The 16,812-nt window shown below is 31.5% G+C and overlaps 2 protein-coding genes across 2 annotated transcripts; both read left to right on the plus strand.

The window, feature by feature from the left end:
• The first annotated feature begins 1,614 nt into the window (after window positions 1-1,614).
• Window positions 1,615-5,304, plus strand: LOC148629400 (dual specificity protein phosphatase 23-like). The gene is made up of 4 exons (XM_088574959.1): window positions 1,615-1,647; window positions 2,904-3,075; window positions 3,463-3,566; window positions 4,877-5,304. The coding sequence occupies exons 1-4, from the start codon at window positions 1,615-1,617 to the stop codon at window positions 5,069-5,071; spliced, it is 504 nt and encodes a 167-aa protein (XP_088431085.1). The 3' UTR covers window positions 5,072-5,304.
• Window positions 5,305-5,984: 680 nt separating this feature from the next.
• On the plus strand, window positions 5,985-14,660 carry LOC148629401 (V-type proton ATPase 21 kDa proteolipid subunit c''-like). The gene is made up of 7 exons (XM_088550283.1): window positions 5,985-6,156; window positions 8,112-8,160; window positions 9,001-9,084; window positions 10,120-10,267; window positions 11,519-11,573; window positions 11,941-12,131; window positions 12,967-14,660. The coding sequence occupies exons 1-7, from the start codon at window positions 6,060-6,062 to the stop codon at window positions 12,994-12,996; spliced, it is 654 nt and encodes a 217-aa protein (XP_088406409.1). The 5' UTR covers window positions 5,985-6,059; the 3' UTR covers window positions 12,997-14,660.
• The last annotated feature ends 2,152 nt before the right edge of the window (window positions 14,661-16,812 follow it).

The raw sequence follows: 16,812 nt of genomic DNA on the forward strand, positions 1-16,812 counted from the left end.
CTTTTACGGAATACAATATATTTTGTAAAAAAAAACCGAACTAAAGTTGGTAATGGCAATTCATTGGGTAATTTAACATTTTCGTTTCACAAATTAAAATCCGTATTAACTGAATGTACCCATTCAAACTGCTTAAAACCAAATATGAAGATAAGAAAAAGGTGGGTATTGTAATCATTCTGCGAATCTGTGAATTATTCCTCCTTATTTTATACTGAATATTACATGTCAAAATCTGTATCATATGTTGTATCAATCCGAGACTCCTATATCACCCTAAGGACCAAAAGTCATATTCGTTATATCATGTATTATAACTATACTTCAAGTGTGATCCCTGAAAGGATGCGATGTAGGACTAGGATAGTGATGTAGGGTGCGTTATTTAGATATAGGGGTGCGATATACGGCACACACAACACACACACACACACATATCTGTGAACGTCTCAGAATATGACGACTCCACTCGCTACACTGCTCCATCGGATCAAATTGATACAGGGAAGATATATAAACGTATAGAAGGGTCTGAAAAATTCCCAACGATATTAGAACTGTCAAATTTGCGATGCAAATTCTTGGTCGTTCCCTCCGCGGGACTCGAACTCGTACCGCTGTGACATGGGGTGGACTTATCAATTTGATCCGATGAAGCAGTGTAGCGAATAGAGTCGTCACATTCTGAGACGTTTGTATAATATTGATTTGTTGTGACATGCATCATCAATTTGATCCTCTCTCCTAAATAATAACATCTAAAATGAACTGTCCCGTACTACTATACATCGTGTACTAAGTTACAGCCCTAGATTAATCCTACGAGGAGGAATGACCCGACCAGCGAAAGCTATATTTTAACATAGCCTAGCTGGCCAAGTGGTCTAGGGCGCTGGACTTTGTGCAGGCGGTGTTCCCATAGATGTCACGGCGGTACGAGTTCGAGTCCCGAGAGAACGACCAAACATTTGCATCGCAAATTTGACAGTTCTAACATCGTTGGGAATTTTTCAGACCTTTATATATATATATTAACACAGTAAACTTGTAATGGATTAAACTTATAATCTCTCATAAGCGGATGCTTGTATGGGTGACTATTACTTAAACTGTTAACTTTAACGGATCATCACGAGCTATTAAGTACAAGCATCTGTAAGAATCGGGCAACATAAGAAATATCATAATCATGCATGTCGAAAACCATACTTTCACTCAAGGCAGTGGTCTTTATTTGAAGTGACTGATAATTAGCTCTTCAGCACTAGATCTGTTTTGAAATTTTTTAATTACAATGTTCGAAAATATTCATTTGCGGTGTATTTCAGTGAATAAAAAAATGTTCTATATTCCGTGTATTACCGATGGCAAAAATAGTAAAATTATACTGACATGGCCAAAGTTGTGAATTACTTATTTTAATGTTTCACCCTCTGCACGATTCTTACGTCTGACACTTAACGGATATCAAGTACGGATATCATCATGCAGTGTTATCAATTAAAATTTACTGCGTACAGACCGTACAGTAGTCAAAACATACAGCGTACAGTCATGAAATTATTGGTGGAAACCTGAGAGACATTGGTTTAAGATAGGGAGGATAATTAAGAAATGGATACATACAAAAAATCCGTTTTAAGGGAGGTGAGGTGGCAGAATTTTTTAATGTTTTTCCTGCCTTTTACATATCAAAATCAACATGAATGGTGTGTTAATATTCATTTTACAAGGACATCCAATTACATGCTATTTATTGTAATTTCCTGCACGGGTCTTTAATAAATTTCAATTTAGTGATTTTTATCAAAGCATCTACGACTTTACGAAATAGACATGCTGTAAATACAGCAAAACTTTACAAATTATGACTATGGTGCGATGACCGAAGAAGCTGTTGCCGAATTCTCGAAAACTCTCGCTAAATCGAAGTTAAGTAATCAGCGTCTGGAAATTCATTCGATTTGTTAAATAACAGTTTCCATTTAGTCAATGCATTTCTGACACACCCATATTTTGTGATTTTGCACGCTTGACGTTTTGATTACAAATGATATTGCACGGCTGACGTCTGCTGTTTAGCGTTTTATATAGCAAAATTGTCAAAGTGAATATCTGTTGGTCAAATACAGAACTGTATCTAATAAATATTTGCCTAAATTTGCTCAATTTAAAAAAAGACGTCCAAAAACAAATACATACAAAAATGGTTATGTATACATTGGTCTCGATCGATATCGCTTCTAAGTGTTCCATAAAACATGATATCGCATGCACTGACCTGTCATAATTGTATAGGATTAATCAAAATCAATAAATTCTACTTGCTGATGGTTAAAGGGTGTATTATTATGCGACAAACCCTGTGCATTCATTTTTCATTTGATTGAAAACGTCATCTAAGTGCTATTACCTGTAAGAATCAGGCAGTGAGTGAAACAAAAGGAAAAAGTTCTTACATGAAATCTTAGTCAAAATGTTATTAGAAATGCAGACATTGCATTAATTTCTTTTTTAAAGTGTAAATAATTCGAGGTATAAATTATATGAAATGCATTGCAATTTCATTATTAAAGAGAGATAACTCACTTGCCCTAACATTTTATTTGAACTCGTTTTCTGCATCATCTGACACTTTTAGACGAACGAGCTGTCAATTCGTTTTCAACAGACCATAAATTATGTGCTCTCATTGTCATTTTTTCTAAGTTTTATTCATTATTTTTTTAATTATGCCAGAGTCTTACAGATTATAGCACTTGATAAAGATATGATAAAATGTTTCTGTTCTATATTCATATTATAAGCCTGCATTTCGTTTCAAACAACTTTTTTCTTTAGAAGGTATTTCTAACGTAAAATAAATGTGTAGTGTTTTGAATTAAAAAAAAACTTTCTGATAGGAAAATGCAATAGCATGCCCTCCTGACGAATTTTCCTGGGTAATTGAAGGAAAGCTGTGTGGCATGGCATTGCCTACACGAGAAGAAAACATCCAGTTCTTGGAGAGCATTGGTGTCAACCATGTGGTTTCTTTGACCACCACATTACCAAATATATTCTGTAGAGCTACAAGTAAATATTTTTAAGAAATGGATATTATTGGAAGTTATCTCAGTCACTATTTGATATTCCGGGAATATCACACAAACTACCGATGAAACATAGCAAGATTTGCGTCCAATGATAATAAGTTGAAACTGCATAATTGTACGATGTTTTTTTCTTTATTTTTATTTGTTTTTGTTTTTTGTTTTTTGTTTGTTTTTTCTTCATTGTTTTTTGTTCTTGTTTCTTATGGGGCTTAATTACTGAGTATATGAATATATGAATGGAATCCAATGTGAAAAAAAACCTTTACCAAATGCAAGTATTCTATGTATAGTTAATGTTGTTGCTTTCTTCATGCATTGCATTTGAAATGAGTGTATGTATTAATATATAAGCCATAACTACTTCTAGATATTGTGGTGTTTAGATGTGAGATTGAGGATCACACCCCTCCATCACAACGGCAGATAGAAGACTGTTTAGAATTTATAGAAAATACTAACAAAAGAGGAGAGGTAACATGCTTCATTTATGTACAGGTAGTCTCATCATCTTGAAATAACATAAGTTGTTGAATTCAGTTCCTTAAATGTATGTATTTATCTATTTTAGGATGTCTATTTCTATTACAACATTATTAAAATCGTACATCGGTTTTATTAATCATATTTTCCCATTGTTTTTCCATTTTGTTATTATATATTACTTTCAGATTCTTTTGGGAATTTTGAAAAAAAACTTTATTTTTTAAAAACTTAACTAAGATGTTAACATTTTCAAACCTTATGGGATAATTCTTTTACATAATTCTTTTACAATGAGGTAGTAACACAAGTAATTGTAGATGCATTGAAATGACTAGGAGAATATTTATCAAAGACTTTTTTTTTATCAGAGATCATCAAAGTCATCATTAAAGTGAAAAAAAAACACAAATAAACAAATATCGTTTTATGGTTTGATATATTTTACTTATTATATTCGATGGACTTGAAATGTCGGGTTCTTACAATGCAAATATACTAGTATGCCATGATGATATTCCGTAACTTTGTATGACTTTTTCGCAATAATATGAATCAAATGTATTTGATTTCAAATTCTCTTTAAAAAAAACCTTTAATTGAAAATAATAATTATTCCATTTTATTCTATTTTATTATGGTGTATTTGACAGCCCTCCACCTCGTCATGAATTTCATCACGTTGACTTGTGCATGCTGATATCATATATCGACAAATATTCCGAAGCATCAAAACGAAATGACAATTAAGAGACATCAGAATCCAATGACATGCCCAAAATATAAAAAAAGGAAACAAAGACGATCTACATACACAATGTTGGTAACAGAATACAACGCAATTGCAATAAAAAACTGAAGATAAGGAGTATACACAAAAGTAAAGCACTTGTAAAATTAACTGCAACAACACAAAAAAAACGGGAGTGACATCAGTTGCTCCGAAATGATAAACATGCCCTGCTCTGTCGGCGGCTCCCGTCATATTGCAAGATTTTCAGGTTTTTATTCAAGTGAGTGAAATCCGGTAAGCGTCATGTTCCGTAGGTTGTCGGTAAGACAAGAAATTGATAACTCTCTCATTCGTGAGCTAAAACTTCATGTCGGTCAAAAGATCATGCATAATTAAGGATCAGTGTAGATGTATAAGGATATAAAATGTGAAATGTAGCCAAAATGTAGATTTATATTTTATTTTTAGGTGTTATGACATGCTTTCCATTAAAAAAATGTCAACTATAACAACTGTATTACTTTGTTGTTGAAAAAAACATGAACATCTGCTTTCAAATATGTTTTAGGCTGTTGCCGTTCACTGTGCATATGGTATTGGAAGAACAGGAACTATATTGGCTTGTTACTTTGTTAAACATTGTAGAATGAAACCATCAGAGGCAATATCGCACATCAGGGCGTTGAGACACCACGAATCAGTAGAAACACTAGAGCAAGAGCATGCTGTATTTTCATTTTATGAATCTTGCTTTGAATCTTAATAAAGTTTCCGTATTTTATGGGCTTCAAGTATTTTTTTTTTTTTTTTGGGGGTTAGTTGTAAAATGTGTTACACTCTGATAATAAGAAACGACTTAGTGTGTGCCGTTGGTTCAACCCTCATGTCTAGTTTGAAATGGAATTAAATGGTCCAGTGCTAGAAATTGATCCCAACGAACAAGATACATTCAAAATACTGAAATATCTGTCCTAATTTAGAATTCCGGTAAAACAATTCAAATCAATATTTACCTATAAATAATGCAGATTTAAACATAAAAAATATACCCATCATTTAATTTTTTGCACCACTTTTAAATTCGCAACCGTTTTACCAATCATCTTGAAAATCGTAAATTATGAAAGTCAACAGAAAGAAAAAGGGCAAACAAATGAACAAATGATGTAGATTTTGTGCACGCTGAGTAAAAGACATTAATAGGTTCAGACAAAGAACAGTTTCAAATAGATCTGAAAACAATTTCAAATGTATATAATGTGGGTAAGTACAATATAATCCGTAAATTACATCAAATTATAACCATTTCGTTATGAAAGGTAACCTACAATTAGGTGCAGTTCAGTAATGAAACTCCGTAAATTACATTAAAATGTATTCGTAATTTTATGGTGCATATTTTTTCAACTTACAACCGATTAGTAATGGTCAACGTGTCTAAAATTAATTTTTACAACAAAAGAAGACATAAATGATTTTAACAAAATAATGGATGCACACCAACTTTGGTTTTGAGAACATAGAAAGGTTTTGGAAAGGGGTGTTTGTGTGATAATAAATTTTAAAGTTACTTCATCAATGTCAGACCATATTTAGGATTCTCAGATCTTTGATTGCCTACGGGCTAGTTACTTTTCAGATCGGATTCGAATTGGCGATTATGAGTTACTTCCCTTGATAATCACATGAGACGTTTCCGTCAACATTATCATATGAGGAAAACATCAATATTTTGACAAATCTCCCGCAGGATGGAATATAAACCGTCTAGCAAGCAGACAGGGTTCTCCTTGTTCCCTGTCTATACAATCACCCTGCTACTTGGCCTCGCCGCATTCATAGTTATAGGTAAATTAACGAATATGTCAGAACAGACTGACAGGGGGACATACATTATCACATTTGTAATCTTGTTGCTTGTGTAACAAATTTTGTAGATAGTCTATTTTCAATCTTTAAAAAAATGAATTTTATTGGCCTATACCCAAAACATGTTTAAACTGGCAGGAAAAAATACCTTAATTCAATATCATGCATGTAGTATCGTGTACTGACTACTGGCATCAGCCATGATCAGTCAGTAGTTCTTGCCAGCAAATTCTTGCCAACCAATTTTTCTACATCTCATGTGAAGCAATTACATGCCCAAAATGAAATAAAATGAAAAAAATATTGCTTATATTTTGCTTTCAAAATGAGCTATCATACAATGATTTTCCCTGAGGAATAAAATTTCGGTGAGCAACTTGCAGAAAATTGCTTCTATCATGAAAATGGCGAGACCTACTCTTTGACCACTGTCCAGTATAAATGACTTTCATATTCACCATTTACATCAAATCTGGTGAAAATTGGTTTTATGGTTGTTCTACTAGACAACGAAAGGAAGTTAGATTAGAAGGCTACAAGAGCAGTAATAGTTATTTGGACATACATGTACATTGTAAGTCTCCAAACATAAATTATCTGAAATGCTTCTATAAATTGACTTTTCTTGACATCTGGGCACTTAGAGATCTAGGAGGTGTAGCACGGTGTACTTAATAGGTGCCTTTTGTTAACTAACATAGATCCTGAAAGCTAATTCAAATTCAGTTGAAGCTATTGTCTTTATTTATATAAAAAATTCTTTTAAATGATCTTCCAAACAGATAATTCAGAGCATTTTAATTATTAATTTTTATATTCAAAGATATTTACAATTGAAAAATAAGATTTTCCATCTAAGCAGTTGGACTTGGTTGTTCCAAACCACTTCTCCTTCAATTAACCTATCACTTTAAAGTGTGATGTCACACCTAACATGAGAATATAATTTATTATTCTAATCAAGTATCTGTTATCTTGGCTCCCATTCTCCTGATCATACGCATGTTTATTGACCCCTGTTGCTGCATTTTTTGTGTCTATCCCTAGCCAGGATTTTCTGGCCTCTTTACACTTGTATTGATTGGTTTTCACTTTCAGTTTACTTTTATGTTGCTGGAGATTATGGGACAACTATTTCACAGTACCTGTGTATAATGTTGTTTATGGGCCAGCTGCAGCTTGCCCTATGGTGTGAGGGTTTCCTTGTCATTCATTTAAAACTCATGGATGGCCTTGAGCTGACATTTTTCATTCTGGTGGGGTTGTTGTTTCTTTGACATAATCACCAGTTATCCATTCTGATTATATTAGAGGTGGTCACTAAATAAGATTTGACTATGTTTTTACCATTGCAGTTACATTTATAGTATTAAATCCATATTAAATAAATTTAAGTTCCTCCTATTCAGTGATATTAGTCTTGACTACATATCTTGGACCTAATTATAATGTTAGTGTTACAGTCCATTTTGAATGGAACTTTCGGGTATGATAAAACAGAGGTAAATATTAGGAAATACAAGCTGGTAGTCCAGTCCATATTTTTGTTTAATACTTTCTGTGTGTTCAATTAAATTTTACTCAAAAGTTTTGTACATGTAGCCTAGCTCAAAATCTAGTCGCCATGGGCTACTGGGTGGCTCATTTTTGTCCCTGTTAAAGCTTGATATTTAGCACAGGGCCTACTCCTTTCAAATCTAGTGCTTTCTTGTTATATCATATATTTTTGTTATCTAATATAGGGGTCATTGTCTCATCAATACATATTTATTGCAAGAGAGCTACAATCAAACTTCAAAATAAGAGTGTCAGGTATACATGTACAGTTGTACATTTATTCTTAGCAAAGAAATTGAGATAATTGAAGGCATTACATGTACATTTATTGAATTTCAAGCATGCCAATATTGAATTCCTTTTTATTTTACTTTCAGCTATGTACTATATGTTAACAGGTAGAGGAACAAGATTTGATATTGGATGGTAAATTTTAAATTATCATAGCATTAATATCTCCTACCTGAAACAAGACTTTAAGAAATTGCATGCAGTACTTTTGTTTCGTTTTTAGAATCCAAAATATATAAGGATGTCCAGAACAAAACTTTATCCTTGATGTCTTTATGTCGGCGATTTTTCTGGCGACAGAATTTTGGAAGCCAGAAATATGTCTGTTTCCCCTATTGAAAGCTTCCAATTTTTCCCACATAAGAAAAAATTGTCCCAAATAAGATAAGGTATTTCCCAATTGGTAGTCATAGTGCAGGATGTATTTTTTCTGTTTATAATTATACTGATAAAGTGTTTCTGATCTGTCATTTTCTCGTTATCAGTATCCTCTATAAAATTAATAATATCAAAAATTGTCATTCTAAATTTCCCAATTTAATATAGTGATACACATTTTCTGAATTAAAAGAGTATGGGACAGCAAACTCTATCACAGGGTGTTAAGACAAGAATAATTTTTATATATATTTAGTTTTTTCAGTCATTTCTGAATCATAATTTCAATATACTGTATATTAAAGATTTACTTTTTCACTCCTACAAAAACTTGTAACAAATTAAAGATTGTTTATTATCCAACATAAGCAAGTTTTGTTTAACACATTATGTAGTTCTCACTTACACTTCATTTTCACACCTTTGAATGTTCATTGTTCAGTGTTTTACAACAAGTTTCTGTACAACTATTGTCAGATGTAGAATTTTAAGCATATTAGATGCACATATAAATCTCAATAAATGTAATTCTTAAATGATTGATTTTATTGCTCATTTGTGAAAATATTGTTAGTTTTAACTGAAATCTGCTTTTAGGTTTTTATCAGAGACATCACCATATATGTGGGCTTCTATAGGTGTTGGCTTATGTATATCGCTATCTGTGGTTGGAGCTGCATGGTAAGTCAGACATTTAATTTTATACAACCATTTTCTGATGGACATATGAAATACAACTTTCTGTTGGTCCATAATTACTTATATGAAAGATTTGAATAAGGTTTTGGTGAATTTTGTTTGTCTGCATGGATTAACTCCATTTTTTTTGTTTTGTTTTTTTTTTTTATTGTTTATTCATTTTTTCAACTTTTTATACCAAAATGGGAGAAGGGCAAATGACTTGCTGTTGCCAGATATAATTTAAGAAATAATTCGTGGAGGGATAGATTTGTACTCATTTTAATATGGGTACAGCATTTATATTTGATTATTTAACACTGAGCAAGAGCGAGGTGTAAAATGAGAATATAAATACCAAACCCATGTTAAAATGAGTACAAATCTACCCCCTCAAGGAATTATTTCTTTTCAAATATGACAAATACAGTAATTTTTTTGCAAAAATTTTCCTAGGCGTAGCCAAAATAACGGCTGTTCCGCTTAACCTAACCCGTATGGAAGTTGGATTAAATTTGTATATTTATGTCGTCATATGTGTTAAATGCATTTTTATAATTGATTTCAATTAGATAACCTCTCAGCCATTAAATCATCACATAAATGTTTTGAAATGAGTATTTTGTCTTAAAGCGACGGCAAAAGAAAAGAAACCATGCACAGGTGCTAAAGGTGGGGTTGTACCGACATATACTGTTTGACTATATGAAGATGTCATATTAGAAAAATATTTTATTATGTAATTTGAACCAAATACAAATATGATCAAAACTAAAAAAACAGCAAAATGTTCATATACATGGATATTTAAAAAAAATATACAAAGGCAACATTCATGACAACATCTAGACCCAAAGACTGTAAAAAATTTTTATTGACATCCTTTATTAAATTATTCATTTTAACTTTAATTCAAGGTTTTGTACAGTTATTCCCAATTAGAAATCAAATCCATTATAAGCTACAATGGCATTTGTAAAATATGTGAAAAAAAGTTGATTTAAAGGACATAACTGAGAATGTTTTTATACTTTTCAGGGGCATTCTTACAACAGGAGCCAGTATTTTAGGTGGAGGTGTTAAAGCTCCAAGGATAAAAACCAAAAATCTCATTAGCATTATCTTCTGTGAAGCTGTAGCTATTTATGGTATTATTTTGGCTATCGTTATTGGTAATAAACTTGGGGTAAGTTTCTACTTATTATACAATGTGCTCCTCAAAGCAGGAGGTGTGTGCTGTCTGTCCATCAGTTCTTCCATTGTTTGTTTGTCCATCCCAGTTTTAAATTGCAACTCCTAAAACAGTTGAATGAAATTAGATTGGTTTCACAAATTCTTTATTACATGATGCTGTTGTGCACCTGTTTTTGTTTTTTTTTCATTTGAATGAATTTTTGGGTTTTCTAATGCAGTTCATGGACTATGTCATTTCTTGACCAATTGGACCATTTTCATCTCCTCTAAAAATGAAATTTGATGAAGTTTTTGCACATTCTTTATCACAGAATGTCATTGTGTACCTTCTATTTTTGTCTCCATTAGAGCAACTTCCTATATGGTTTCTTGGGAGAGGAGCAAACAAACTTTGCTCACAGTTTTTCTGGTTTATTTTGTAGATGAGGGTGTTTTATCAACAGAGATTACCTTGCAAATTACTTTGATTCTTTAAGGGGTGTTGCAGTTTTGTAAATTTTGGTGATCGTTTTGTATTTATTACCCTGAAACATGTAGTTACAAATTCTAGTTATTGTGTTGTTATTCACTCACTAGGTACTAATTTTTTTCACCATATGTTTAAAGCCTTCTTAACAGTAGAGCTTTTGTTGTTGAAATAAAAGTATTCTGCCACCTTGAAGGTTCTTTTACCCATTTCTACACTTACATGTTTTTTTCTTGTATGAAAAATGAAAAAAGGAAACTGGTCTAGCTATGCACTGGTTAAGTACTGGAATCTGTAAGAATCCAGAAAAATGGAAAAAAAAAATGAATCATGCTATTAAATACAAACCAATTTGACATGGTCAGCTCATAGTTTATGATCTATTGAAATTAATTGACAGTTGTTTGTTGAAAAGCAAGTTCAAAGTTACAATAGAATGATAGAGAGAAAGTGAGTTATCACGCTTTGATGATGAACATATAGTTTATGACTCAAATTACGGACACTTAAAAAGAAATGAATGCTATTTCTGCTAATAAGATACTATTTTGAATAAGATTATATGGAAATAATTGTGTGCTTTTTTTCTACCATGATTCACCCTATACCTAATACTGACTGAGAGTAGCACTTCAAAAAATGGAAAGGCTTAACTGTAATTTCATAGGATTAGCTGAGAGTTAATATTGATTAATTAAAGTGATGTACATTTCCTATGATGCTGTTAAAGGATGTCATATGTAATGTCATTTTTTAAAATATACATCACTATTGTAGAAATTTGACCCATTGGAAGCTGACCAACAAGTTATAAAGGAAAGTCACTATGCAGGTTTGTGAAAGTGTTATGATATTTCATTTGTTGTGATTGAGGATCTCATATTTGATACCTGGAACAAAACCTTATCTGTTATAATGATTTTGATTTCATCTTGTTTTTTGAACCAATAAATTTCAGTAAATCAGAATTAATCTTAAAATGTTTTGTTGAGTATACTCTTAAAGTCAGTTTCAAAGTTACTGTAAAAGTGCATTACAGCATGGTAGAATAATACAGCATTAATTACATGTAACTTTTTAGTTTATATATTGCTTTAATTTTAATTGAACAATAATGGAAATTGACAAGCTATTTATCTTATTCTAAACTCTGCATATGTTGCTGTTGAATTTAATGTTGATTGTATTTGTATTTGAAGGTTTCCAGATCTTTGCTGCTGGTATAAATGTTGGCATCTGTAATCTTGCCTGTGGTCTCTGTGTAGGCATAGTTGGATCTGGAGCAGCATTAGCTGACGCTCAAAATTCAACTCTCTTTGTCAAAATTCTTATCATAGAAATCTTTGGGAGTGCTATTGGTCTCTTTGGAATTATTGTTGCTATTTTACAAGTAAGTATTCGCACTACAGATTTGATTATCTGAAGGAAATAGTTTTAGTCACATTATTTTTCTTTCTGCAAAGAAAGAAAACCAACATACTTCTACAGATATAAAATGGAAAGTATTATTTAAATTGGTTCCCAACGAATAGTAGATTCTCATTGATGTGTTTACTGAAAACTTCAAAACCACAAATTCAAGAATCCACGAAATTGTGTTTCTTCCCTGATCCACAAAAAATAGTGTCCGTGAATTAAAGTACTTTCACAGTAATGATTTTAGTTTAAGTAATTAAGTGAGGAACAACAATTTTGAACTTTTGATTATTGATTAAGCTATTGTATATTTGAAGACAGTAATACAGTCTGAAGTTGATTCAGGTGTGCATCAACCTGAATCTGAGAGGATGTATTTTTAGGATTGGGGGTAGTGACATTTTTATCTTTGTATAAAATATACTTAAATTTACATATGTATCATTTTTCTTTCATATTAGTCAGAATTAAGGTTTCCTATTATTCAATCATTTTTTTAAAACTTAAGACAGAACTCATCAATTCTGTTAATTTTAGCTTTCTTTTCAGTATTTTCCCTTTCAGACATTAATAAGATGGGTCAAGAATAACTTGTTACCTTGTAAAATTTGATAGATAATTTATTTGTTTAGTCTGCATACCTGTATTTCGTATCCTCATCATTTATATCATTGTCCAACAGTGTTAATGTAGGTTGTTAAATTAATTTTCAGTAGATATACTGTAAACAAATTAATATGCATATACAATTTACCAAGACCTTTAATTATGATACAAAAAATTAGATTATTTATCTTCTATTTTTTCAGATTGCAAGTGCTAAGATGGGATCATCATAACCTAATCATATGTAGTTACCATGACAACATAGTTTGTAGAATCCTTAATATTCAGATATCTGTAGATATGGATAAGACTGATGGTATAGAAGATCTTGTTGTCTATTGTCATTATTTTTCGGTAATGAGAGAAACACTGGTTCTAATGTAAACTATAAGTCATGTATCAATTGTTCTCAAGAAATCCAAGGTTATTGGGTACAGTTTTTAGCTCACCTGGCCAAAGGCCATGTGAGCTATTGCCATCACTTGGCATCCGTCATCATCGTCCATCGTCATTGTTAACAATTATACAAAATTCTTCTCTGAAACTACTTGACTAATTAGAACCATACTTAGTATGAATGTTCCTTGGGGTATCCTGCATAGAACTGGTGTGGGGATTTTTGATTTGTCGAAAAACGTGGCCACTGTTACTAAAAATAGAACATACAGGTCAGTCAGTAGTTTTTCACTTATATCTTAAAAACCATTAGGTTTATCCAAATTCTTTCAATAGCTGAAATGATCCATATTATTAGGACTAAAAAAGTCTTCAGACTCCTTGTAAGAGATATTGCCCTTGAAAGGGGAAAATGACTTTTTTTTCATAGTTTTCAGTCAATATCTTGAAAACTATGGTAGATTAAAAGAAACTTTCAGTTGTTGAAAAGATCTTGTGATAAGTCCTACCAAAGACTTCTTGAGTCAAAGTTGTTGGACAACTTCTTGTTTAATTTATTGCCTTTGAAAGACCAAATTCAACAAGGTGAGCAATTCAGGCTCCTGGGAGCCTCATGTTTTTTCTCGGTTTGTCTCTCAAGTGATAATATCTGAAAGAGCATTTGAACATAGTGTATAAAGTTTGTTATCACTGATGTCTAAAGGCCCATCTTTATTATCATGTTTTCAGTCGAAAAGAATAATTAAGAATCAATATACAAATGTATACCCACTATCAGTTGATTGGTTTATTGGTCATAGCAAATGCAGTGTTAAATATAAAAACAGAATTTGAGGTCCACTTAAGTATAAATAGTACAAGTAAGTTTATCAGGGGTTTACAGATTTGTTGATTTTAGTATTTAAACAGACTTTGTATTATTGAAATGTGATCAGGCTTATTTTTTATTAAAAATTGTGATCAAAGAGTATGAGGAACATTCCAAACGTGTAAATGCAAGTTTTGTGTAATGACTGTTTCTGATGTAATTCTGCAAAGGTACACAATTTAGGTTTAGTATCCATCTGTCGAATCTTGTAATTGCTTCATATTCACATTTTTGTTGCACAAATTCCTTCATGTATCTTTATAAATTTTTTAACTTTTTTTTATTTTGAAAATCTATTTATTCTGAACATGACTTCACTTTAAGTATTTATGTGTTATACAAATTTAAAAACTCTGACTTCAATAAGCTTGATATGAAAATGCCATTAAAAAACTAAATATTTCTTCTTGGTAATTGTTTATTATCAGATTACCAGCTTGTAAATGTGTCTTAAACAAGAAACAATCTATAATGATGATATGCCACTAGTCAAAACAAAAAAAATTTTTTCTGAAGATTATGTTTACTATGTAGTTAGTGCATGTAAGAATAACATTGTATGAAAGGAGAATGACTGTATGCATTGAGACACGCTATGTATGTAAAGATTGTGAATAAAATATATAATAAGGCCATGATAGTTGTTATTTAAATCATTTGCCATCTGATGCTTTATCACTGAATACAAGAATAATTATGTTTACCTCTCTTGTTTTTGCCATGTCCATCTGTCTTTCTATCACACTATTGTAAGCACAACTCCTTGGAAACTGCTACGCCAAATATCTTTGAACTTTGTAGGCAGGTAGGAGATGATGTGTAGTTGTGCATATTACCAGGATTTTATGCTCCACTGAAATTTGTGCGAGTTGTACCCCTTTAAGCTTTGGAACAGGGGAGACATTCATGATACGTTTTTGTATGCAAGCATTTTTTTAAATGAACCCATTTGAATTATATTTAGGGACATGTTTTGCTTTATTGTACACAGGCAAATGTACCGCACATGAGAATCGTATGGTGTGCATCATGATTATCATAAATCGAGCACCATATGATAATCATGTTTCAGTATACATATGATTATCACATGATAATCATGTTTTTCACAAACATCTGATTGTCATATGTTTTTAAGCCGAAATTACCATATGAGAATCATATGATAATCATATGACTATCATATGTTCAATATCATATGATTGTCATATGATTATCATATGAATTGAGCACTATATGATTATCATATGTGGCACATTTGTCTGTGAACTCAAACACTACAGACAATGAGGTTATGATATTTTTTTTTCTGTCCAATATAATTTATTAACGGAAAGCTGAGTTATCAAGTTGGGCAGAGAAAAATATCATAACCTCATTGTCTGTAGTGTTATAATGGAAAACTGAGTTATCAAGTTGGACAGAAAAAAATTATCATAACCTCATTGTCTGCAGTGTTCGAGTTTAAATATTAATTTTTTTTTTTAATTGGATTTGAACAAATTATTAGTTATCCAGTTTACTAAATGTCATTGCAGTTTCATACACCTTGATTTATAGGAGATACTTAGTCTTTGTTATATATGTTTAAAGGATACATTCAAATATTCTGCGCTTTCCAAACATCGATTTAAATTTTCTTAAATTTTTTTAACAATTGGGAAACTTTGCACTTTTTGTTATGAGGCACTGTACTTCTACATTGGACGAAGTTACAAACCTTTATACAAGTTGGTCTAGGAACTAGATGAGCATACACCTATGTAAATCTGAAAATGCGAAATGCTCCTTAAAACTGGTCCTACCTCTAACATCTTAACACACAATGTGATTTTTAAACGAGTGCGTAAGTCGTAGAACGGTAGTGCACAGTTAGTGTCGGTGTGATTGCCATCCTTAGACACTTGATTTTGTGTGATGAGGTGAATATTGGTGGATCTTGGTATAATATCTTTTGTAGTGATTTTGAAGTTTATGGTCCTTACTATTTTCCAAATGAAGACAAAATATATGTATTAAAGACACTATGTAACTTAAGTTCTCTATTGTATTGTACCACAACGTTCGATACCACAAAGATCAGATATAATCTAAATGTATGTGCTATTGCCTCAATCATCCAGGGATAAAAAGGATTACATACATTTCCAAACAATCGCATGAGTAAAAGCGAATGGATCTCGGTAAATTTGAAAACAGAGGAAGATTTTGATCGAATCTTAAAACAAAAAGATTAATCAGATTGAATAAAAAGGATTTTAGAAATAATATTAAATACGAAGAGGAAACTGGCGTTAAAATAAACAGATTGATCTGCCTTAACAAGTATTTTGCTGAAAACATCTGATTTTAAGAGCAAGGTAAGAGCAAGGTTGACTTGTAACAACTTATCAACCACAAACATGATTATTGAAAAGTGTTAAGAATGATTTTATGTAACAGCTTCTTTTAAAACACATAGTAGCCTATTTCCCTCGCAACTTATTCGATGACTAATCATCTCGATTAAAGTGAATTCAAATATTTAGAAAAAGTTTCAGTTTTTGTAGCAGAACTAATGGAAGTATACTAGTATGGTGTTAATGTGTTTTTTTAATATTTTTTTTTTTTGTGTTTTTTTTTTTTTTTTTTTTTTGTATGGACTATGATGCGGTTGATTTAAAAATAAATGATTATCTAAAAGTTTATATATTGCTTTCCATATTCCAACGTACTTAAAATAAACCTTATTTCATTGGTTTATAGACTGTCAATTTAACTACGATAATCCAATGTACTAGATATC

Source organism: Perna viridis, chromosome 1, assembly GCF_037379345.1.
Source record: "Perna viridis isolate PV_CMFRI_1.1 ecotype Kerala chromosome 1, ASM3737934v1, whole genome shotgun sequence".
NCBI classification, from domain to species: domain Eukaryota; kingdom Metazoa; phylum Mollusca; class Bivalvia; order Mytilida; family Mytilidae; genus Perna; species Perna viridis.